We start from the raw sequence: 24,824 nt of genomic DNA, 5'->3' as shown, positions 1-24,824 counted from the left end.
CTGGAGTTCCACTCTCTAGAACACTGCCTGGAACCCATACGTGTTTGTCAAACACCGTTCCACGGATGGCGTTGTGGTTAAAAACAGGGTTTCTAAAGTCAGACGACGACCCACCTCAGGGTCCTGGCTGGGTCACGTACCGGTCATGTGACCTAACTCGGGTCATGTGACCTAACTCGAGCCGTATAACCCAAACTCTCCGTAAAATGAGATTTCCCGTGGCATAGCGCAGGAGTAAAATGAAAGAGCGTTTTAAAGCACTCCCTCCCCTCTCTTCCTTCCTCTGGGGGCTCCCTTCTTTCCCTCCTCCCCTCGGTCCCTTCTATGGCCACTTCTCTTCTGCTTTTCGTACCTCTCCGCACCGTGTAGTGGTGACTGGGCCTTTGAAATTTGGCGGGAATCAGCGTCACCATTCAGGAGGACCAGGGCTGCGCACGCGCGAGACACCTACTTTTTCTCGCGCGCTAACTTTGCAGCCTCGCCAGCCAATCAGACTTAGCGTCGGAGCCCGTGTTCCGAGGACTCACCAATCGAATCTGGGAGGCGGGCCGCCGTGGAGGCAGTGGCGAGAGGGGGCGGGGACAGGGAGAGGGCAAGCACGGCTCTCGCGGCAGTGTCTCTGCGGGCCAACCCGAGAGGCCTGAGGGTGAAGGCAGTGGGGCGTGGCGTTGGGGGCTCCCGCAACCCAAGGCCGTCCAATGTCGAGCCAATCAGAGTGAGGAGGTGGGAGGAGACTAACCAATCAGCGTGCAGAATAGGCAAGGCGAGGGGTTGAGGAGTCTCTCGCGGTCGTCTGCGGCTCCCTAGCTTCTGTCAGGGGAGCCGGGTGTGCGGGGGAGGCAGAGGAGGCGGGAAGACCGCTGTGGTTGAAGGGACGATTGCTGACTTGCGTGGAGGAGGTCCGAGGGAGCGGGCAACCATGGTGATGGCGGCGAAGAAGGGTCCAGGCCCGGGTGGCGGGGTCAGCGGGGGAAAGGCGGAGGCGGAGGCGGCCTCGGAGGTGTGGTGTCGCCGTGTGCGGGAGCTGGGCGGCTGCAGCCAGGCGGGGAACCGCCACTGCTTCGAGTGCGCCCAGCGCGGCGTCACCTACGTGGATATCACCGTGGGCAGCTTCGTCTGCACCACCTGCTCTGGCCTCCTGTGAGTGGACTGGCGCGGGGTAGGCCGGGGGGGGGGGGGGGGCAGGGGGGGAAGGGGTTGCGGAGTGTCGGCGTTGGGGACAGCATGGATCCGGGGCGAAGGGACAGAGCCGAGGTCGGGGCGGCGGGGAGGCCTGGGGACGCTCCTGATGCGCTTGAGAGGGTCGTCTGCTGCAGAGAGCTGTCATGGGGAAGGGAAATTGGCAGGGGAGACAAGACACGATTGGAGTCGCGCTGCAGGGGAAAGGAAGGGCACCGGACAAGGGAGAAACTCCCGAAGGGGGGGGGGGGGACGAACCGAACCGAAAGTGAGGGAGAGTTGAAGGGAACAGGGACGGCGGTGGGGGGTGGTTAGAGATTTAAAGGGCCAGAGAATGACACGCACCTTGAAAGGGAACTCTCTGTAGGTGAGGGGCAAATAGGAAAGGGGAGAGTAAGCCGGGCTCTAGAGGGAGGCGTACTTTTCTTCCTTCCGGCTTGTGCCCATCCTGGAGTGTGAGATGGAGAAACCTCTTTAAAATAGGCAAGTTAGGGCGCCTGGGTGGCTCAGTGGTTTAAGCCGCTGCCTTCGGCTCAGGTCATGATCTCAGGGTTCTGGGATCGAGTCCCGCATCGGGCTCTCTGCTCGGCAGGGAGCCTGCTTCCCTCTCACTCTCTCTGCCTGCCTCTCTGCCTACTTGTATCTCTCTCTGTCAAATAAATAAATAAAATCTTTAAAAAAAAATAAATAAAATAAAATAGGCAAGTTAACCCGGGCTGACAGCATAGAGATAGTGACAGGTAAGGATCCCCGTTCCGGCGTTCAGGGGCAGGTCCTAATGGTGCAGGGCTCTAGAGTGCAGGTCTTAAGCGATGAGAGCGATGGGTTTACCCTGTTAGAGAGCTTAACTTTTCCAAAGGTTTGGGGATCTGGATGAGCCATCCTTAAGTGTAATAGTTTACACCTTTAAGCTTCTTGTTGCCATGGCTTGATCCTGGTAGTAGCATCTGGCAGCTCTTTCCAGATTTGGGGGAGTTTTGTTGTATAATCTGCAATGCTACACTTGGCACCGGCATGTCATGCCCGAGCTAATTTAGAGCCACACAGTTCCAGGCCAGATTTCTGGTTACAGAGTAAGGTTCTCCCCGCCCCATAGGGAATTATTTAGTTAGATGGTGATTAACGTTTGATCCCAACCCTGTATCTCAATTCTGAATCCATCAAGAGATTCATTCTGACTTGTTTAGTATCGCTTTAATATATCGGTTTGTCGGTTTTGTATTTAACAAGGGGCGCTTTCCTTGTCTCTTCTTAACACCTTTAGGAGCCAAGGAGGGAGCAATATTGTTCTTACACGACAGATGGGAGAACAGAAGCAAAGAGAGGTTTACTGATTTATCCAGTGCCATATGGGGGTTGCTGTTTTCAGCATTTGTTATTGGATATTAGTTCTGATCACGGCAGACCAGAAATGAAGATCCAGGTCTCCTCAGATACCCTGTAGGATTCTCTCTCTCTCTGCGATTTTTACCTCCTTTGCCACACTTCTGTGTTCTGAGCAACCTCACTTGTGTGTTACGACTTGGGTCTAAGTAAACGCTAGTAGGACTCTTGGGACAATGATTAGAACCCAAACAGGAAAGTGTCAAAAGGTAGAGACTTAAATGAAGCCAAAAGGATAGAACTGAGACTGGGACAAGTACTCTGAGGAGAGAAGGAGCGAAGTTTAGGACTATTTATAGCTGAAAGAGAAAGAACAGATTCTCGAAGATCCTGTTATGAAGAGGAAAATCTGATTATAGAGTCTGGGAGCAGGGGGATAAAACTGATGGCCTATCAGAGTCTGAGTCCTAGGAAGGAAGTGTTTGGAAGCAGTATTAATCCATCCCCATGGTTTGCTGCATGGCACAAAAGATGAAGCACCGACTAAATGGGAAGGCGGACACTATTTTCAATATTTTATAGATTTTGGGCGCCTGGGTGGCTCAGTGGGTTAAGCCTCTGCCTTCAACTCAGGTCATGATCTCAGGATCCTGGGATCGAGCCCTGCATCGCATTGGACTCTCTGCTCTGCAGGGAGCCTGCTTCCTCCTCTCTCTCTGCCGCCTCTCTGCCTACTTGTGATCTCTCTGTGTCAAATAAATAAATAAAATCTTTAAAATATATATACATATTTTATAGATCTTGGTTTAAAGTATCCCATAGATAACATTTCCTTTCTATAATGAATATCCCTCAATCAGGACAGAAGGAGGGTCAGGGGATCTGGCACACATTAAAAACCTGATTTCTTTTGCCAGAACAGTTAATTCCTTAAATATTAGGGCACACTTTGCAGAACGTGACCACCTTTTCCCTGTGTTCATTATTTTGGGTCTTTAGTGAAAGATCAAAAGGCCAGGCCAATAAATGAAGCTGAACTGAAGGGCGTGTTGACATCATAAGGAGAGAAAGAGGAAATTCTAGAAGCCAGCTGTAGTTTTCCTGGCTGTGCCTAAGTTCTTGATGGTACTTCTCCTGTGCTAATTGAAGTTCTAATTAGCGGGAGCTAAGTAGGGCAAGGCAAAGGAACCTTATACAAGGGTCTTCACAAAGTATTGCCGGTGCCCTTTGATGCACCTTGGGCAGGACTGGGAGCTGGCGGGTGGGCCGTGAACAGAAGGTGGAAGTGCTTATCGCTGGGCGCGGAGTCAAAAGAGGAAGCAGGCACAGTCTAGCAGGCGGTGGAGGGGCCTGGCTCCAGGGGGACACATAGACCAATTAACATCTTAAACCCACATGGTTGATTGCCCACAGATGAGGATTTCGCGGTGCTGGGAAGTGAATATCATGGTAGGCCCCAAGAGGCTGCTCGTTGATTGAGTCATTCTGTCAACATATATTTATCGAGTGTCCGAGTGTCTATCAAGCTCCAGATACGGTCTTGGGCAGCGCGCAGGAGATACGGCATAGGAGATACGTATAGGAGATACGGCAGCGCACAGAACCGTACCCATCTTCATGTAGCTTACACCATAGTGGAAGCCATGGGCTTTAAGGCAATCGTTAAATATATAATTACAGATGGTAATGAGTGCTGTGAGGTAAAGCTCAGCACCGGCTAGAGAGTGATGGGAGCTCACGTTGAGGTATGATGATGGAAAGAGAAGAAATATTCTTCATTTAAAGGACGAGGGTTTGGGGGCACCTGGGTGGCTCAGTTGGTTAAGCATCTGCCTTTGGCTCAGGTCATGATCCCAGGGGCCTGGGATGGAGCCCCAAGTTGGGCTCCCTGCTCAGCGGGGAGCCTGCTTCTCCCTCTCCCTCTGCCACTCCCCCTGCTTGTACACTCCCTCTCCCTCAAATAAATAAAACTTAAAAAAAAAAAAAAAAGGACGAGGGTATTGAGAGGGGCAAGAATTCAAGTACAACACTTAGCACCAAAGCCAGAGAAAGAAGACAGCGAGACTGGCTTTATTTTGAAAGCCAGCTTTCTGCTGAGGACGTTACAAATATGTCCCCCTCTCGGGGGAGTGGAGCGTTCTGGGGGCAGTGAGCACAATTAACCAGAGCTCCGGGCTGGCTGCACGGGCTGATGTGGCGAAGTTGACTGTTGCAGCCGAAGTTGAATTTCCCAAGATCTGGAGAAAAATTTCGATTTTAATACTGGTGGGTGGGTATCACTGCATGTGAGAGCTCATTCTCATTTTCTTTTTTCATGAGAAATATTTTCTCAGCTCTAGCAGAAAACCACAGCGTTGGTGTGAGGGATTGAGAGAGAAGCTGCTAGTTTGGGCTGTTTCTAAATTTATATTCATGCTGCCACAATTGTAGGTCCCAAATTTGACCTAGTTTTATTCATTTGGTTTTCGTCCAATACCTAGTTTCCTTAACCTGGATATAGGTCCTTTTCATTTCCCCAACATATACATCTGCCTGTGTGTTTTGTTGTGTCTGACTCTTCTAGTAGAGAGCACAGCTAGGACAGGGTAAAGATTGCCGCTAAAAAGTACTTTTTCCAAAACAGTGCCTTCGGTGTTTTCTTTTTTTTTTTTTTTTTTTTGGTTGTTCTTGTTTGGGTTTGCCCGCCTGCCTCAATGGATAAACCACGTTTCTTTAGTAAAAAAAAAGATCCTGACGCCTGAAATGTCATTGACATCAGGGATGGGAACTGTCTTTGATGCCCAGTTTTTTTCAGCAAAGTCTGTGGCATGCTTCCCTAACCTGGCTGTTTGGGTCCATCTTTCTTTACTTTTTTTTTTTTTAAGGTTTTTATTTATTTATTTGACAGACAGACCACAAGTAGAGAGGCAGGCAGAGATTGGGGCGGGGGAAGCAGGCTCCCCACCGAGCAGAGAGACTGACACGTGGCTCCATTCCAGGACCCCAAGACCGTGACCCAAGTTGAAGGCAGAGGCTCAACCCACTGAGCCACCCAGGCACCCCATAGGTCCATCTCTAATCCACCGTCCTTCAGGACTCAGTAATAGATACTGGTCTCTACTTCTGGACAACTTTATTCCAGTAATGGGATTAAGTCAGGATTGGGTGGACAGAGCTCTGGGCTACGTGCCTAGGAGAGGTGCTTTTTTTTTTTTAAGATTTTATTTATTTGACAGAGAGAGAGATCACCAGTAGGCAGAGAGGCAGGCAGAGAGAGAGAGAGAAGCAGGCTCCCCACTGAGCAGAGAGCCCCATGCGGGGCTTGATCCCAGGACCCTGAGATCATGACCTGAGCGGAAGGCAGCGGCTTAATCCACTGAGCCACCCAAGCGCCCCATTGACAGCTCTTTCTTTGTGACAAGTCCCTAACCTCCAGGTGCCTTAGTTTCCCCATCTGGCTTTGCTGGTAGTGGTTCCTCGCTGAAGCTCTTTTATCTCCATGGAGGAAAAGGCATAGTGTGTTGCTCAATAATTCAGTACTTTTCCATCCGTCTGGGTGAGAGAGGCAGACATGTCCCTGGCCCCTGTGTGAGTCCCGTCCCTCCATCGCCTCCCACCTCACCTTTCATCTAAAGAGATGAGAAGAAGGGGGAAAGAATGTCAAAGAAACCAAGAATGAGCCTGAAAAGGAAGGCAGAGGACAACAGTTTATCACTGTCACTAAGGAAGAACTCCAGGAAATGAGTTGAAGCGGGGATTTTCGATTAGGAAGAAGTTCCCGAAAAGTAGTGAAATGGAGCCTGCAGCAGGGTAAGGGGGGAGCTCTCCCACTAGGGACTAGTAAGAGTCTCTAATAGGGACTCTCTTTGGTGATGTTTGGATCCAAGATAAGGACGCTGCTCAGAGACAGAACTAGAATCCCAGGAGCAAAGAAAACCCCCGTGGTGGGCGAACGAACCTGAACACGAAATACTCAGAAGTCAGGAATTCCCAGGTCCAAGTTTGGCACAAAGGGAAGAACTTGGGTGCCGGGTAGGACTGTTTTTTTCCATTGTTTGACCTGACAGAAACTTCTATCTGAGCCGCTGAGCAGGTCTGAGACTTTAACCAAGCAAGACAGGAGCGAAATATGGGCTGTTGTAAGGGTGCCGACCACAGAAAAACAAAAGGTGTGGTATTTGTAGGAACAGTCCTACGCTTGATAGCATCAAAGGGAAGGGAGAGAGAGGTAAGGAGAGAGCCCCGGGGCGGGCTTTAGGGTCCCTGCAGGTCCCTTGGCTGCCAGTAATTCAGGGCACTTCAAAGAGGAAATGCCAGTCAGGTGCCCTGCGAAACCAAAGCGGAAGGCCTCCCGACTGGGCCAAGGCTCCAGTCCTAGTAACGTACTTGCTTTCCGTTGGAAACACTTGCCCTGTTCTGGGCAAATAAGTTTATCTCTGTGTTTCCCCAGTGAAATAACAATGGATTTGCTGTGATCCCCGAAGGGCAGTGTCTCCTTCTAGTTCTCCCTTCTTTTGGGGGGAAAGCTGTGAGTCATGTCGGGGAGACTGGGGGCAGCTTGGAGATTGGTTCTGTTTGATTCCAGGCCAGTGACTCAGATCTGGCCCCTCGCATGACCCTGCTATGTCCCCAGCGAGCCCCTATACCCCTCAACCATTCGATTTCAGCTACTGGGAGGAGAGGGGCTCTTGTGTCTAACTTGTTCCTGTCAGCCAGCAGTGGCCTCTCTCTGATTCAGAAACAAAAAGCTCTGACTCATAGGCCATGTAACTAGGTCCTCTTCCTGGGCTGCAGAATGTTGCCTTGTAGAGAATTCTCCCTGCCCCCAAACTGTGGCTCTAGTTATACATAATCCAGTCTACAGACATCAAGGTCAGAGCACTGCTTTTTGTACTGTGCTACGGAAACATCCTGTTCCCTCGGATTCATTTGGCCCAAAGCACCTAAGTCACTTATTTTCTCTGCTTTTTCTTCATCCTATCTCCTCCTCCCCCCCACCAAAAAACCCCTCCAGTCCAAGCTCAGCCATAGGAAGTTCTGTTGCTCTAATCATCCCCTCCAGACTGGTGAATGGGTCAAGTCCCTCCCCTTCCCCCACTAGGAAACACACCTCCCTCCCTGTTTACACTTTGCTAACAGTTCCTGGTTGTCCTTTCCGGAAATGTCAATGACCTTTTTGTGATAGACTTCGGATCTGTTTTTCTAGTGTTAACGTAATACGTTTTACTTTTCCCATGGCCATTTCTCTTCCTTCCCCCACTGCGGCATCCTGGTGCCACATTCTCCCTGATCCGGCTCTGTGTGTGCCTAAATGGCACCCACCTGTGTTGAGAAGTATCTTTGCCCAAGCTTCTAGGGTCACTGTAAGCGAGCGCCCGGTGATCAGGGACTAGGTCCTACATGATTCCAAGTGCCTACCACAATGCCTTGTGTTTTGGCAAAGGATATATTTGTTAGTGGGAGGGGAGGGGCTGGGATTCCTGGGATCACAGGAACAGAGAGGTCTGCTCTGGCTAAACTCTGACCCTCCTCTGGCTAAAAACTCTGACCATGTGGCCTTTGAGAGGGAAGGGCTTAGGCTAGATTAAGGTGACCAAGAGCTAGGGAAAGAATATAAAAGGCTGTCTGGACTTCAAGACAAAACTAGGCCATGAGTAGGACAGGTTTTAGGAGAGAAAACTGGAGTATCTCTGAGATGTGCTTAGAAGAGTTTTCAGGGCGGATCAGATTTAAGAGCTATTGTTTGACACATAGTTACAAAGCCTTGCTTTTGGATTTAGCTGCTCTAATCTTTCCTTGGGGGCATCAGTCCTCTTTGATATTGTCTTTTAAAGGAGTATTTTGAGACCCTTTACTTAAAAGTCTAGCGGCAGAATTGAAGAAAATGCCTTCAATTACAGCCTTCCGTGTCCTGTCCTTTATTAGAATCCTGCAATCCGTAATTTATCATTCAAAGGGGCTACCGCTCGTCACTGTTTGCCCTGGACTGTGTCACCTGGCCCCCCCCCACCCCCCCGCCTCGGGGCAGGCTTACACAACACTGCCATTCCTCTAGACTCGCAGGGACACCTTCATTTTGTGGGTGCACCTGTAAGCCTGAATTTTCTCTACAGTTTCCATTTGATAAACTGTGTGGTCTCTGCCTTCCTCTTTGCTTTCCTGATGGCATCAACCAGGACCCTCTTCCCAAGTTCCTTTTATTTTCATATCTTGGTTTGCCCTTTCATTCCCCCCCCCCCCCAGGGGAGTTTAAGACTGAAAAGCCACATGAGCTGAAACTGTCTTTGCTGCCGGTGCCTGTGCTCATTCACGTGCTGGTTCCAGGGGCTGGTTTACTCATTGTGGTTTGGCCAGCTTTGTTTTCATCCGATAAGTGCTGGTGGTCTAGACCAGAGTAAAACTTAAGGGAAAAGGAAAGGGGAACCTGGCTTAGCGCCAACTTAGAGCCTTATGAGAACACTCCAGAGGGCAGTTGAGTCGGGGCAAGGAAGCCTTCTTGTCTACTGTAATCTCCACAGGGCTTCTGTGGGCACAACTGACTCCTAGAGAGTTAAGAGAACACAACAGAGCTGGCACAAAAGCATCACTACGGGATGCATGTTCCTGACTCATGCCAATCTCATATTCATGGTTGAAGCTGACTTCCTCCTGCTTCATGGAAAGATCGAGAGCTGAGAAAACCTGGCTTATCTCTTTTCCCAGAGATCTCTTCCTGAAAGAGAGGGGCCCTCTCCACCCCTACCACCACACTTTCTGTTGAGCCAGAGAGGAGGGGCAGGCAGGTGTAAAACAGCGGTAAAACAGGAAATGGGAAGTGGGCCCATCTCTGAGTTCCCGGAAGTACCCCCCAGCCTGCAGGCTGAACACAGAACTGAGGCAAACAAGAGAAGGCTTCTGGGTGGGCGGGCTCTGCCTTCCTCTCCAGAGTGACAGGGAACATGACAGATTCTTGACTGTCATTAAAAGCCTCCAAAACATGCTCGCTTCCCTTCTTTCCTCGAATTAGGAATCTCTCTGAGCTTAATTCATGTGTTGTTTTATCCTTTCTGCCCACCTCTCCTCCCATAAACAGACCTGCGGTGCTAACTGCATTGTGCCTCTCTTCTGTCTCTCTCCCACAGGAGAGGCCTGAACCCCCCTCATCGAGTCAAGTCCATCTCCATGACAACTTTCACTGAGCCCGAAGTGGTATTCCTGCAATCCCGCGGAAACGAGGTGAGCCACCACCGATGGAATGGCTCCTGGCTGTAGTTGCCCTACTGGCCCCCGAGGGGAAGAGGGTGCTTTGCCTCAAGACTGTAGCTTTCTTTTTTGGTCGAGTTTCTTTTATTTTTTCGTATATAGTGTATCTTGTTTATGTATATTTGTATATCCGTGGAATCTTGGTTATACAAATTGTGCTTTGTCTAGGCCCTTGTTAGAGGAATCGGGGGTGGGGGGGGAGCAAAATCTCTGTAGGGGGTGGTGACTCCTGGGCACTCACAGGGAAGAATGCCCCTGGACAGTTAGAGCTCCACATTCCTGAACATTCAGAGTAGACAGGGCCGGCCCCCTGGAGTAAGATCTCCTGGATCCAGCTCTACCGACCCGACCCTCAGCACCCTGGAATTAAGTCCACACATGTCGAACGTGGGTTAGCCCCCTTCCCCAACTAAATCTGCTGGCGGTGGGAAGACACCATCCTTGGTGTTAGCGGTCCTCCTAGCTTGCAGGTGATTGGCTTACTTGGAGGGTGCCGACCAGGGAAGGCTCTGGAGGGGTGTTCTAGAAGCCACAGCTCTAACAGTTGTCCCTGACCCCAGACCCATCCAGATTCAGTTCCCCATAATTCTCATGGCCCTCTCTTTTCTAAGTTGTGTCATAACATGTAATTATAAATCTATTTTTACTTACCTAAGGCATGACCTCCCCATCGGATGGTCAGCTCTGTGAAGATGGGGGGGGGTGGTGACTGCTTTGTAGGTACACCCAGACTCTCAGCTGTGTCTGTGCTCAGTAAATACGTATTGGTGAATAAAGTGGGGGTGCTCTCCTTCCCATCCCATGCTTTCTGCCTGAACTCCTCTCCTACCTGATTCCATGCCTGCAGGTTTGCAGGAAGATTTGGCTGGGCCTTTTTGATGCTCGGACATCTTTAATACCAGATTCCAGGGACCCTCAGAAGGTGAAGGAGTTTCTCCAGGAAAAATACGAGAAAAAGAGATGGTAAGGAGGAAGAAAGAGATTGCTACGCACACCCATGTCCCACGACGTTCTTCATCGGACGGTCCAGTTTCCAGACTTGAATTGGGGCTTTTCTCAAAGGCCAGACTTCAAAATTATAAAGCTACCTAAAGGACAACTTGTTCCCAGTCACTAACCTCGCAGATTTGATGCCTCTCTTTTGGAGAGACATTAGACTGCTTGGAGAAGGCCTGGGCCTGAGGGAGTATGGGGCAGGTTAAAGCCCAGCTGGACCCATATATACAGAGAGGCAGCTGGGAGCACCTGTCCTAGAGCCCTGAGCTTTTAACTCAGCGTTTTATCCGTAGTTTATATGTGTTCTGTTTTCCTGGTGACGAGAACAGCATCTCTGCTCTGCCCTGACTTTTCTCTCCCCAGGTGGCACTTTCCGTGGCTTGATCTCAGGGGTGTGTGCATGTTGGGGGGACAACTCTAGGGCAGAGAAGAGAATGCAGACAGCAAGGAGATCATTGTGGACAAAACAGCATTTTGGAACCCCTGCTGGGGGTGTCCTCCAGGCGAAGAAGATACCAGTGTAGAACATACATACACTGGAGTGCAGGGATTTTATCTGACGTAGCAGAAGCTGGCAGGATAGATTGTGAGCACTTAGAACAGGAGGGGGCAGAAACTTTCTGTGGGACTGGAAAGGAGCATTGCTGGCGGGTTATTACTTGAAACCCAAATGGTTTGATGTCAGAAAGAGAAAGGAGAGGGGAGAGAAAAACCGGCCTAAGTCAGAGCAAAGTGAGCATTCCCGTAGAAAAGAATGAGCATCCAACAGTAAAGAGGGACCCTCAGGATGGGCAGAACTTGGCTGAGTTACGAAATTCCCTTTAGTTCGAAAAAGAAAATCAGGGGCGCCTGGGTGGCTCAGTGGGTTCAGCCTCTGCCTTCGGCTCAGGTCATGATCCCAGAGTCCTGGGATCAAGCCCCACATCGGGCTCCCTGCTCGGCGGGGAGCCTGCTTCCTCCTCTCTCCCTGCCTGCCTCTCTGCCTACTTGTGATCTCTGTCTGTCAAATAAATAAATAAAATCTTTTAAAAAAATAGATAAATAAAAACAAAAACTAAAAAGAAACTCAGTGGGCAGAGGCCAGGGGACTCGGACTGCTGTCGCCTGTGCTTCCCAGATGCCTGCACTGAGCATGGCCCGTGGTGTTACCCCCTCCTCTCAGCCTGACTATTCTTTCTCAAAGGTATGTCCCCCCAGACCAAGTCAAGGGGCCCACTTATACCAAAGGCAGTGCCTCCGCCCCCATCCAGGGCTCGGTCCCGGAGGGAAAGCCCCTGCGGACTCTCCCCGGGGAGCCTGTGCCGTCTCTCTCTGCTGCTGCCCCCGCCTCTAGCCAGGTAACTCTCACACCCGCCCTCCGCCCTCCTGACGCTAGCTGGGGATTTGGCAGACAGGGATGCTTCCTAAATCCAGCCCCAGCCCCGGACTCAGCAGACTACAGTAGAGGAGGCGTGAGTTAATTCTCCGCCCTGCTGTTACCTCTGTCTCGGACTCACCTTGGCCTCCAGTCTTGTGGAAGAAGAAACCCAACAGGAAGTGCTCTCTAGGGGAATCAGAGTATCAACCTCAAACTTGACCATTGCTCCAAGGAAACGAGGAGGGGCCGGGCCAATGCCTCAAACCCCTGGGAAAGAGGAGGAAGTCCCAGCTCCGGGCATGGGGGTCTAGTGGGGGAGTTACTCTTGGCAACATCCCTGGGTAGCTCACGGCTGCCGTCACTGATAGACTCTGCAATGTCTGATTCTGGGAGCTGGTGCGCTAAGAAGACAGAGAAGTTAGGTATGTGTGGGGCTCGGGTAGCTGCTGCCCAGGAAATCTCTCAGTTGAGGGCAGTTTCTCCCTCTCCTCTCTCTCCACGTGCCTATCTGGGGGCAGCCTAGGGAGCCATGCAGGGGCCGGGTCATGTCTGGGACTCCCAAGTGCTCTATGTCATGCCTTCTCCTCTCAAGTCTGTCAGTCAGTCTCAGCCTCGGACGTCCCAGCCCCGGAGCTCTCAGCCACCTCCCCACTCCTCGGTCAAGAAAGCCAGTACTGACCTCCTGGCCGACATAGGAGGAGACCCCTTTGCTGCTCCCCAGGTGGCACCAGCTTTCGCTGCATTCCCAGCCTTTGGGGGTAAGTGGGACCTGGGAGGAGACCATTCCTACAGTGTATTACCCCTGACGCAAGGCGTTCACGCCCTTAGGGAGACCAAGTTTCCCCCACAACCCTCTACCCCCCCGCCGGCTCTTAGCTCCCATCCCACAAATGAGTGTGCTGACCGTTCTGAAGCATCAGGGTTGGAAGGGCCGGGGTCAGATGAGAGTGGCCGGGATTCTGTCTGCGAGTTTGACCGGAAAACATGACAGTCGAGCACTCTAGCGCCTCCTAGAACGCTGGAAATCGCCTGTTTATTACTATCTTTTTCCCTTACAATGGGGGCAGGAGGCTTATCCTGTGTTCCATTTCCCCTGTCCTCTTCCCAAAGATCAGCAACAGCCAACAGAGGGTTGAATAAAATGGTATCTAGTTTCCTTTTTGCCTTCCAAGCCCTTTCCCCCACTAAAAACAACTTTTTTTTTCCCCCACATGATTTAGCCCAAAGTAGCCTCTGACAAAAATGTGAATGCCTCATGGAATAAAGATAGAAGATGGTAGGGAGTGAACTTGGAGGCCCCTGACATCCCCTTTCCCCCAGTGGGCTTCTGGCCCTCTGCCCAGGCCCTGCCATCTCTCCCTGAGCAGGACCCTGTGGAAAGGCAGTGTCCCGCAGTGGCCTTTGGCCTTCCCAATTAGTGCATATTTTATCAATTATATGTCCATTTTACATATATGGCCTTTATGTTCCCTCCACCTGTAGGCCAGACACCCTCCCATGGAGGCTTTGCCAACTTCGATGCCTTTGGCAGTAGCGCCGGCCCGTCTGCGTTTGGAAGCATTCCTCCCAGCAGCCAAGGCCCGTTCCAGGCCCAGCCGACACCCACAGGTAAACTCTGCCCTGCACTCTTCCCCTCCCTTCCGTCCCCGTCTCGCTTCCAATTGCGTTCATGCATTGCCCTTCATTCGCGTCTGCACCGACCTAGAGAGCTGGGCAGAGGGGACAGAGGAGGAAGAGAAGGAGGCCCAGGAAAGCAAGAGGGGGGCGGAGGAGACTCTTGGCAGGAAAAGGGGCTCCCACTCCATTTTTGTCCCGGAAAGACAGCAGCCCAGTTGCCGCAGGAATTGTGGGGGTGTACATAGGAGATCTCTGACGGGCAAGTCGGAGAGACCCCAGTCCTCAAAAAACCAAGAGTGGATGTGAGCTTTCCTCTAGAGTGCTCTGATGGTCCCCGCTGGACACTGCGCAAAGAGCGAGGGCTGGGTCAGGGTCCAAGATAGTCTCCAGAAGTCCTCACTCAGCCCCGTTAGAGCAGAAGCCTGTAAACTCAGTGTCGTGTTGCACAGCAGTTGAGACACAACCCCCCCAAAAGAAAATACCCTAAAGGCTGCTGCTGTAAAGCACCTGGTTCCTCCCTGAGCCCCCAGACATCAGGTCTTCATAGCCTTGGGGCCGGCCCTCTGCGGTTGTCCATCCTGGACACACAAGAGGGCAGCTGGCGTACTGGAAAGACCCGATGTCTGGGGAAAGCCAGTGACTTACACTCTCTCTTTCTCCCCTTCCCCCTCTCCACCCGCACTGCCAGCCAGTCGGATGCTAACTGGAAGTTACAGCTTTGGTGAGTTTTTCCTCCCACCCCACAGCCCACCCAAGGTAGAAGCCTGTCTCAGGTGCTCTGAGCTCTCAGCCGGAAGGAACCCTTCCAAGGTGGCCAGCTTCCCCATGAAGCAGCTCGGCAGTTCCCTGTCGTGCAGCCCACAGCAGGGCAGAGCTCGGCCCAGAGCCCAGACTCCCCTCCTCTCTCTGCTTTGCCCACCACCTTCCCACTGTGCACTGCGAACTGTCTGCGTGCTTCTGTTTTTATTCTAGTTTCGTTTTTTTGAATGGGGCAAGGAGGGACATTTTATATTGATCACAGTTAAAATTCACAAAGAAGTCCTCATGTTAACCAACTTAAAGTACCTGACAGGGTAGCCTTGAAAGTCAGAAAGCAGAAACTATTAGACACAATGAAAATGTAACACGGCAACGGAGAGGCAGACTCAATCAAGTGGGTAGACAAATAAGGAGGAAAGTAGGCCATTTGACTAACACTTGAACAAGTTTGACCTAATAAATAGAAGTAGAACTTTGTAATCAAAAGACAGGATTTTCAAACATGGAACACTTTTCTAATCTGACCACAGACCAAGAGACAACACATAAACTTCTAAGAAGTAGAAATTGTTGGGTGCCTGGGTGGCTCAGTGGGTTAAAGCCTCTGTCTTCCTCTCAGGTCATGATCTCAGGGTCCTGGGATCGAGCCCCACGTCGGGCTCTCTGCTCAGCAGGGAGCCTGCTTCCTCCTCTCTCTCTGCCTGCCTCTCTGCCTACTTGTGATTTCTCTCTGTCAAATAAATAAATAAAATCTTTTAAAAAAGCAAAAAACAAGTAGAAATTGTTCGGGTCACATTCTAAATGATAAAAGGTATCCTAAAAGATGTCCCATCATAACGTTTCATTGTCCTTAAAGGCATGAAACAGGGAAAAGATAATTACATTATGGAAAACAGACAAAAAGCTAATAGCCATCATGTGTTTTTTTAAAACTCGTATAAACAGGGTCGCTCAGTCGTTAAGCCGTCTGCCTTCGGCTTGGGTCATGATCTCAGGGTCCTGGGATCGAGCCCCGCATTGGGCTCCCTGCTCAGCGGGGAGCCTGCTTCCCCCTCTCCCACTACCCCTGCTTGTGTTCCCTCTCTTGCTGTGTCTCTCTCTGTCAAATAAATAAAATCTTAAAAAACAAACCTCATGTAAATAATAAAGAATAATAATAAATAAATAAATAATAAAGAATAATAAAGAAAGAAAGAAAGAATAATAAAGAATAAAGAATAGGATAACACGCAACAGATACAAGCAGCTAATACCCAGAAAAGGATGAAAGTGTTTTCAACCTGACTAATCACGGAAAAACACAAATTTGGGTCAGATGATAATTCCGCACATTATATTCACAGAAGTTTTAAAGACTAGTCATGGCCGGTACTGTGTGGGGTAATTGGCCCTTTTGCATGTTACCAGTAAGAATGTAAATTAGCACAGGAGTATTCAGTGTAGCAAGAGGGAGTTCTTGGAATGAGAGCTTAAAAGGAAGCAGCCTGTACAAGGTGGTTATAAATTGGTCCGGCCAGAAATGCATGCCTGTTGGGGCATCTGGGTGGCTCAGTGGGTTGAGCACCTTACTTGGGCTCAGGTTATAGTCCCAGGGGGCTGTTGGGCTCTCTGCTCAGCGGGGAGTCTGCTTTCCCCTCTCCCTCTGCTCCTCCCCCTACTCGTGCTCATGCCCCCCACCCTCTCTCTCTCTCTCTAAGTAAATAGATAATCTTTATTTATTTTTTTATTTTATTTATTTTATTATTTATTTGACAGACAGAGATCACAAGTAGGCAGAGAGGCAGGCAGAGAGAGCAAGGGAAGTAGGCTCCCCGCTGAGCCGAGAGCCCAATGAGGGGCTCGATCCCAGGACCCTGAGATCACAACCTGATCTCAGGTTGTGATCTTCCTGAGAGGAAGGCAGAGGCTTTAACCCACTGAGCCACCCAGGTGCCCCAATAAATAATCTTTTTTAGGGCGCCTGGGTGGCTCAGTGGGTTAAGCCGCTGCCTTCGGCTCAGGTCATGATCTCAGGGTCCTGGGATCGAGTCCCACATCAGGCTCTCTGCTCGGCGGGGAGCCTGCTTCCCTCTCTCTCTCTCTGCCTGCCTCTCTGCCTACTTGTGATCTCCTGTCTCTCGCTGTCAAATAAATAAATAAAAATAAAAAAAAAATCTTTAAAAAAAAATAATCTTTTTTAAAAAAAAGAAAGAGGGGCACCTGGGTGGCTCAGTGGGTTAAGCAGCTGCCTTCGGCTCAGGTCATGATCTCAGGGTCCTGGGATCGAGTCCCGCATGGGGCCCTCTGCTCAGCAGGGAGCCTGCTTCCCTCTCTCTCTCTCTCTCTGCCTGCCTCTCTGCCTACTTGTGATCTCTCTGTCAAATAAATAAATAAAATCTTTAAAAAAATAAAAAATAAAAAAAATTTAAAAAAGAAAGAGAAAAAAAAAAGAAAAAAGAAATGCATGCCTGTCACAATCCCTTGCCTGAAGGGCCAACCTTTAAAGGAGAAAAGGAAGGTATCAGGAGCCCTCTCTGGCTGAAACTGGGGTGAACTTTAGTCCAGGGTCTGGTCATCTCAAAAAGAGAGACGGTCTGCAGCCCGCCAGAGCCAGGCAGCCCTTGTGAGCCACTGCGAGGAGAATCCCCATATTATCTCCACAAGAAAGCAAAGATCTCCATTTTGCTGTTGACAAAACCGGCTCAGCGTGGCCAGTGACCTGGGCAGACCCGAATGGCGGATGAGTAGCAGCTCCCATTCACTTCCCACCGCACCATCACGAGGGTGGTTCTCTGACTATGCCATAAAGGAGTACTGGGGATGAAGTAGGGAGACTTGGGTGAGAGGTGGGTGTCTTTTCTGACAAGCCCGGTTGTATTTTTATATTTCTGAGGGGGAGTCTGGAGAGGGGAAGTTTCTAAAACTGCCGTTTCCCCCGAAACTGCTAGAAGGCATGTCTACCAATCCAGCCGCAGGGAATGGGGTGCTGGAAGTGTAGAGGAAGCAAATGAGAGCGCAGGTGTTCCATTCCTAGGTTTCTCCAGAAGCCGCGGAAAGTGCTGGATCCACCTGGCCGTCGCGAGGGCCGGCTCTGCCCCCTAGTGTCCGCCGGGAGACACACAGGCATCTGCCCAGCTTGGGGAGCTCCTGACCCAAAGGCCCAGAGCAGGACTGGAGAGTCTGACCTAAGTGAGGACAGGAAACTGTGTTCACTCAGAAATTCCACATACCCCGAGTCATAGCCCAGGAAAGGTCAGGGGCCCCCAAGAATCAGAAGATTCAACACCAGGCTGCTGGCTTCCAGGCTTTCTGACCGCCTGGGGCCTGGAGAGGACGCAGACGGAGTGTGCTCAGTGGCGTGGTAGCCTAGCACTGGTTCCTGTCGAAAGCCCAGGGACTGAGAAGGAGGGTGGCCAAGGCGAGCACTGGCACTCGGGAAGCAGCCAGCCTTGGAACCTCGGAGCAGGCAGGCCAGCCCTGGGCACCGGTCTTCCGTGCTGGACTCAGCTTCTCCAAGTCCGAGTGGAGATGCCTAGCACTGGGAGGATCCCCTTACCAAAGGGCTTTGGCCTTACCCTTTAGGGAAGGAAGAGTGTGGAGCTTCAAATGATAGTTCTGGGGTCTTCAGAAAAGCCCCCAAACTTAGGGGAAGCCAGGCTAAAGTTTGAGGGGGCCAGGGAGCAGCACAAACTTGAGAACCAGCCTGGCTTGGCCACCTCCCTTGCTTTGTGTCTTGTCTTCTCCTTGCCTTCTTCCCCTCCTCTCGGGGTGGGGAGTATTTGCCCTTTTGACGGTTGCCCGCTCATTCTTCCCACTCTCTACAGGGTTTCCCCCCCCCAGTTTTCTCATCTGAGTCTCCCCTCCACTCTCTCCGCCTCTGCCACCACATTCCCCCTTCCCCCCAAATAGGCTTCGGGTCACCCTGCTTTAAAAGGCAGCTTCTGTAGCCCTCCCGGGCTGGGTTGCTGTCTCACCACCTCTCCACCGCCATGCCCCTGGGAAGAGGAGCCTGTGGCCTTCGCTTACTTTTTTTATCACCCTATTTTCTTTCTCTCTCTTTTTTTTTCCACTCTTGATGGCATAATAGACATGTCGTTCTGTACCTTGATTTATGTTTTAACTGAACGGTACGGCTAGATCTTTTTCATCAGTACACGAAGAGCTTCCTCATTGTTTTTGTATGCCTGCACAATAGTCCTGCTTATATGTACACTATAATTTATTTAATCCGTCCCATGTTGATGAATACGTAGAACGGATGATGAAGTCCTCTGCTGTCTGACGGCGCTGCCGTTAATTACCCCGCGTGTGTCCTGTTCTGCACATTTGTAACTTACATCCGTGAGAAGACTCCTGGCAAGGGAGTTGGTCTAGAGGGGGACACAGTTGACACGGAAACAAAACACATCCCTACAAAGATGTCAAGGGCCACAGGGGCAAAGAACAAGGTGTCAGGAGAGGACAACCAGGCTCTCATTCAGACTGAGGTTGGAGGCGGCCCACCTGAAGATGATTCTGTTAAAGCCCAAAGGCTGGAGAGGACCGTGGGGGACGGGGCTCCTGTTCAAGGTGGAGACAGAGCACGTGGAAAGCCTGGAGCTGGGGGTCCAGGAGAGGCTCTGGTTCGCTGGAGTTGGAGCCAGTCATCGTGTTTCCTACGAGACCTTGTCTTGTTTCTCTGACCCCGGAGACAGTTTCTCGTATCAAAAGTTACGATGATACCTCCCCATTGTGCATGCTTTACGGATTTCCAAATACTTGCCGAAAATACCTAACTGGGGGCGGTGGTCTTCCAGGCATCTGAGGAGAGGGCAAGCAAAAACAGGCTCAGGAGAGTAAGATGGTTTGCTCAGGTCGCAGTAGTAGCCGGAGTAGGGCCCAGACTGGAGTCCAGGTCTCCTCGCTCTCCCTCTCACGCTGTCATCCATCCAGCAGACAATTTCGGAGCACTGGCATGTGGCAGACACCATGCAAAGCGTGTTTCCCTTTGGTACGAATCTTCCGGCACTCATAAAAGTCAACCCTTTTCCATCCGTAGCTTCATTTTGCCCTCACAGCAGCCCAGAGTGGTGGACCGGACCCCATCATAGAGATGAGACAAAGAGGCTTTCTCCAAAGGACAGGGGTTTCTAGGACTCTTTCCTTGGGCTGTTTTGGAAGCTTCCCACATGGGCTCGCCCTCAGGGATTTCTCTTTTGCGATGTGATGACCAGAGAAGGCAGAGGAACCCTGATCTAAGCTCCTGGCTTAGGGTGGCTTCCCGAGAGGGGGCAGCTCCGGGGGGAGTGGGAGCTGAGCTGTCCGTGTGGGCTCCGGTGCTGGGCCCCACCTTCCAGGAGAGGCTCCTGAGTGTCTGGGCTTTCTGCCCCTCACAGCTCCTCCCGCCCACCCCCTCTGGGATTTATCCATAAATGCTGATTTGAGGAAAGGACAGACATTTCCATGTCTTGAGGGCAAAAAGGGAACCTCGAGTCAGCCTATAGCCGGAGGGACATGGACCCGGACCAGCGGGCGGTTTGAGCACTAGGGAGATGGCCGAGGGCAGAGGGCCATGTTTTCTAGAACTCTTGGCGGGAGTCAAGGCCCTCTGAACCAGGGGACTCAATCAGAGGGTGCAGTCATGCCGTCTTTGCTGCGTCTCCCCTGCTCCCCCCACCTCCATCTCTCCTCCTGCCCCTTCCCTCGTGCCTCACGCCAGCACAACCTGTTCTGTTTCCTGTGATCGCCCAGGGAGCAGCCAGGTGACTCCATTTGCGGCCTCTCCTCTGGCACCGGCCAGTCAGCCCAGCAGCCTTGCAGATATGGGCGGTCTCCTGGCACCCGGACCATCGGCTGGAGGTATCCCTAGCAGGTGGGTTCAGATGGCAGGGAGTCTGCCTTGGGGCCGCAGAGCCTTGCTTTTCCCCCGCCTGCTGAGCTCCTCTCGTCTGCCATCTCCTGGTCCCTTGCCCTGCTTCTCCCCTTGATCCCTGGGGCCCCGAGTGCTGACTTCTCTTCCTACATCACAGCATCTTCGGGGTGGCCGGCCAGGTCCCCACGGCCACAGCTGGTGGAGGCGGCAGCACTGGGCTTGCCTTCGGAGGTGAGTCTTGCCTGTGAAGACCCCGGGAGGGGATCCAAGGCCAAGAGGAAACCGGGGACTCCGCAGGGAGGGGAGGGGAGAAAACACAGGAAACTCGAGAGGAGTGCTGTCTTCCGGATATTAACCAGATGAGAAAAGATTAATCCTCTCTTTCTCCCACCTCTATCCCATTCTACCCTAAGCAGCCTTCACCAACCCTTTCACGGTACCTGCTGCTCTCCCCCAGCTGCCTTCCACCAACCCATTCCAGCCCAACGGCCTGGCCACAGGTAAGCCTCCGGACTCTGCCCTGGCTCTGACTCTCTCCAGGGTGCGAATCCCTCTCTCCTTCTCCCCTTCTCTCTGTCTGTCCGTCTGTCTGTCTGTATGTCTGTCTGTCTCTCTCTCTCTCTCACACACACACACACACACACACACACACACACACACACACCACTGTTCGGAGGAGGGGCAAGCAGCCTCAATCCTGAAATCAGCCCCCTTCTCACCCTTCACCGGGCCAGACCAGGCTGAATTTCCAGGCCGCCTAGTGGGCAAAGAGTACGACCTCCCAAGTCCCAGAATGAGAATTCCAGAATCACGACAGACTCCTGCTTCCCGAGCTGGTTCTGCGACTGATGTGGCAGGGACTCTCCCTACTCGCCCCTCAGCACCGTCCCCCCACCCCATCTTCTGTGTCCCACCTGCAGCCTTGCCCCTGGTCCCTACTCTCATCGGCCTGGAGTGTCGGGATCTCCTGGCTCCCTGTTCCTCCCCTGCCTTTGTTGTTGTCGTTCTTAAAAACCTCGAGGCCAGGAAGAGTGCCTGGTGGCTGCCAGCGCCGCTGACAGGCAGGGCAGACCCCACTGCTGTCAGCTCTGCACCCCATATGGGCTTTCCCCAGCAGCCCTAGGAAAGGGGCCCGGCCTGCCTTTAGAGAGGAGACCACTGAGGCCCATAGAGGGCTGATACTTTGCTTCCGTTGGCACAGTTTCATAGGTAGCTGGCAGCTGACCCTGGTGCCGGGCCACGCCCCTGCACGCGCTGCTGTGCCCTACAAGCCACTGTGGGCAGGAAGAGGCCTGGTTTGCTAGAGAGTGTGAAAGCCGAAAGCTTCCCTGGCTCACTCAGGGCACTCTTACTGGGTACCTCTGGTTAGGGACACACGCTATCCCATGTCCCCCATCTTGGAGAGATCTAGGAAGAACCATTCTCCGGCCTGCCTTCCAGAACTGCACCTGAACTTCGTGTCCTCGTTCCACAGGGCCCAGCTTTGGGATGAGCAGCGCCGAGCCTGGCTTCCCCCAGACGGTGCCGCCCTCCGGGGCCTTTGTCAACACCTTCCCACCACCCCTGTTCCCCGCACAGGCCTCGGTGACTCAGCAGCAGAATGGTAAGGGATTCAGACTAGACCGTCCTTTCTTACCTCCAGCCCCCACCCCCAGCCCCTGCAGGGATGCGGCCCGGTGGCCCTGATTATTAGGACTATCAGGGAGCCAGACGTCTGGTTCGCTTTTGGACCAGTAGGGGGGGCGCAGAGAAGCCACAGACCGGCCTGGTGTCCTCTGACTCTGTTCCACACCCTCCTTCGCAGACTTCAGGGAGGCCAGGCTGTTGCTGCCACTGTGGAAGGGGGTGGTTCCCAGCCTGCAGGCGGCCCGGTGGAGTGCTCAGTCCCAGCAGGAGGGGCAGGGCTGCGTCAGCTGAGTTTTTGCTCGTGCTTTCCAGGCTCTTCCTTCAGCGATTTAGGACCAGCCAAGCTGGGGCAGAGGCAACTGATCCAGCCAGCCGGGACCTCCACCAACCCCTTCGTGGTGAGTGTGGGTATGGCCTCCCTCGGGGGGTCAGGGACAGAATCCTTTGAGGAAAACAGGGCAGTGGGGGCTGGAAGCCCTGCCTTGACCACGCAGGGGGGACTGGGTTAGTCCGTGGGTGGTGTGTCTCCCACACTCCCCTGCCCCCCACTTGCCTCAGCCCCCTGACTTTCCCACAACCCCCAGCGCGGTAATTCTGGGGGAGAAAGGAATGCTGGACCGCATCTTTTCTCTGGCCTCCAGCTCTTCTCCCCTAATCCCCTAATTTGTGGTTGTTGTTTCTTTCCAGACTGGATCCTCATCAAGCCCGTTTGCCTCCAAACCTCCAACCACCAACCCATTCTTGTAGCACTGTGGCCTGGGAGGGGGCCTCTTCCCTGCCCTCTGGGGCCCCTCTACTCCCAGGAGCTCTGGTGACCATTTGCCTGTGGCATTTCTGTGGGTCTCAGACCAGAATGGGCCTTGTTTTCCAGGGAAGCGGTCTTGGGGATGGTGGAGGTGCTCATGCTTCGCTTGGGGCTTGCAGATAAAAGGGCAGCTTCCCAGGTCAGCTGCCCCAAGGCTTCCTTCCCTCCTCCCTCCAGCCCCCACCCAGGCAGGAAGCCCAAGAGGAGAGAAGGCAGGGCCCGGCCTAGAAGATGATGACAGTAATCCTCACCTCCTGCCCTCAGCATACATAGTGGTCCCTTCAGTCCCAGCCGTGTGGGCAGAGGAAGCTGTGGGCCAGACTGACCAGCATTCCCCCGTGGGAGCAAGCCCCCCCCCCCCGCCCCATTCCCGACTTTCCAGTGCTGGTCTCCTTGCGGACAGAAGCGCAGTGAGCAAAGTTGGGTCAGGGTGGAGAAGAGGTATGGGGTTGACCTGGGACAGTGATCAGACAGGCTGAGAAGGCTGGGGGGGGGGTGGGGGGGTGCGGGGTGCCCTTGGTGCCTGGCTTGTGCCAGCACCCCCTTTCCTCCCCACCCCGACCAGGCCAGGAGGCCCTCCATGGTTTTGCTTCCCCGGCAACCTCCCTCATCCTGGGTCCTCAGGATGAATAATAGTTTTACCTACTACTTAGACACGCCCAACTCCTGTCAAGCACTTTAGTTTGTTGTGGTGTCATGTTTGGATACCGGTGTTTTATATTTCTACATAGAGGATTTTCTAATACAGTCATATATTATATATACACGCGCGCGCACACATAGAGATACATAGACACAGGCCGCCATTCTGCTCCCAGACCACGCTCTCACATGGGGAATGGAACGGACCCCCATCTGTGCCTCGACCAGCAAAGCCGGAGCCCCAGAGGGTGGTGGGGAGGGCAGTCACGAGTCCTGAGCACCCCAGAGCCTGGGCTTTTCCAGGGAAAGGCTTTGTGCAATTGGCTGGTTTTTTTTTTTTTTTTTTCCTTTCTTTTTCCCATGTGCCTCCCCGCTCCCCCCCCCCCCCCCCCCCCCCCCCCGCCCCAAATCTCTGAGCCAAAGCTGTGGCAGGCGTTGTTGGAAAAGAATTGCATTTGAAAGAAAGAGGAAATGGCTCCCGTGGTCTCCCTTTGGCTTAGTTCCAGGGGCCCCAGTGCGACTGCTGGGTCCGTGGAGAAGCTGATGGTGTGGGCCCAGGACAGGAATTCCTTGCCGGACTGGGTTAGCCGTGTTAGGTGAGGGGGGTGACTCCGCCGGGGGTACCAGCTCCAAGATGGAGATGCCGGGACCTGAGTGCAAGAGTAGACCGGCCCCTCCCCAGACTGTTTTCACCCAAGGGTGTTGTGTCAACAGCCATGGTGTCCAGGCGGTTTGTGTGGGGACAAGGTAGCCAGTGTGGGTTAAACGCCTCACGGGGCAGAGGAGAGGCCCAGCGTTCAGCCTTGCTCTCAAGAGACCTTCCATTTCCGCATTGCCCAGGCACTCTCGGCCCTTCGGCTGTTCATTCTTGGGATTCTCTGGGTCTTTCCACCCAGTGACCTTTAACAGCAAAACAGCAAGGAGAGATGGGGACTGTGTTATCGGTTTACTTACTTTGAGGACTTCTCTAGAAATATTTCTAGCTGCTCCTGTTTGCCCAGCCAGGTGTGGCCTCCCCACCTGTGCGAGGCTCAGAACCCATCCTGTCTTGGGTCTGTGTTTCCATTCTCCCAGCCCCTTCCCTCCTCCCGTCGCCTGGATCACCTAGAGACCACCGTCCCTGGGGCTTTCATGTTCTGTCCCCACTTGATTACCTCTCCGTCCCTTGGCCCTCTCTGGTTTCCCATTTTCTCTCTGTAGAACCAGAGGAGGAAGCTGGTCTGGTGTGGAGGAGGAGGAGGACCCCTTTCTTACTTGTCCCCGGCCACCCCAACTCCCTTTCCTATCCAAGAGCACTGAGGCTTGGAGGTGAAATGGGAAGGGCCCTTCAGTCACACTCCTGCTGTTTGTTTCCCAAGGATCCCCTTACTGCTCGGTGCCCGGGGCCCAGGACCTCCCTGCGGTTCCCCTCCGTGCGCCCCAGGGCACTCTGTCCGACGTGGACTCCGGCCAGCTCACTGGCCAGGGCA

At 52.7% G+C, this 24,824-nt stretch overlaps 1 protein-coding gene across 4 annotated transcripts; it reads left to right on the top strand.

The window, feature by feature from the left end:
- Positions 1-759: 759 nt before the first annotated feature.
- AGFG2 (ArfGAP with FG repeats 2) lies at positions 760-23,823 on the top strand. Of its 4 annotated transcripts, none has more exons than XM_045993770.1 (13): positions 760-1,140; positions 9,603-9,696; positions 10,571-10,686; positions 11,903-12,056; positions 12,669-12,834; positions 13,559-13,684; positions 14,382-14,414; positions 20,162-20,282; positions 20,440-20,513; positions 20,696-20,782; positions 21,757-21,885; positions 22,221-22,306; positions 22,596-23,823. In XM_045993770.1, exons 1-13 carry the CDS (start codon positions 920-922, stop codon positions 22,653-22,655), a joined length of 1,467 nt encoding a protein of 488 aa, XP_045849726.1. In that variant the 5' UTR covers positions 760-919; the 3' UTR covers positions 22,656-23,823. The 4 variants fall into 4 exon arrangements, with proteins under 4 accessions (XP_045849726.1, XP_045849729.1, XP_045849728.1 ...); XM_045993771.1 differs by having other exon boundaries at positions 761-1,140; positions 20,699-20,782; XM_045993773.1 differs by lacking the exon at positions 14,382-14,414 and having other exon boundaries at positions 20,699-20,782.
- Positions 23,824-24,824: the final 1,001 nt, after the last annotated feature.

The sequence above is a fragment of the Meles meles genome, chromosome 21, assembly GCF_922984935.1.
Source record: "Meles meles chromosome 21, mMelMel3.1 paternal haplotype, whole genome shotgun sequence".
NCBI lineage: Eukaryota > Metazoa > Chordata > Mammalia > Carnivora > Mustelidae > Meles > Meles meles.
This window is presented reverse-complemented; position numbering and strand designations above follow the sequence as displayed.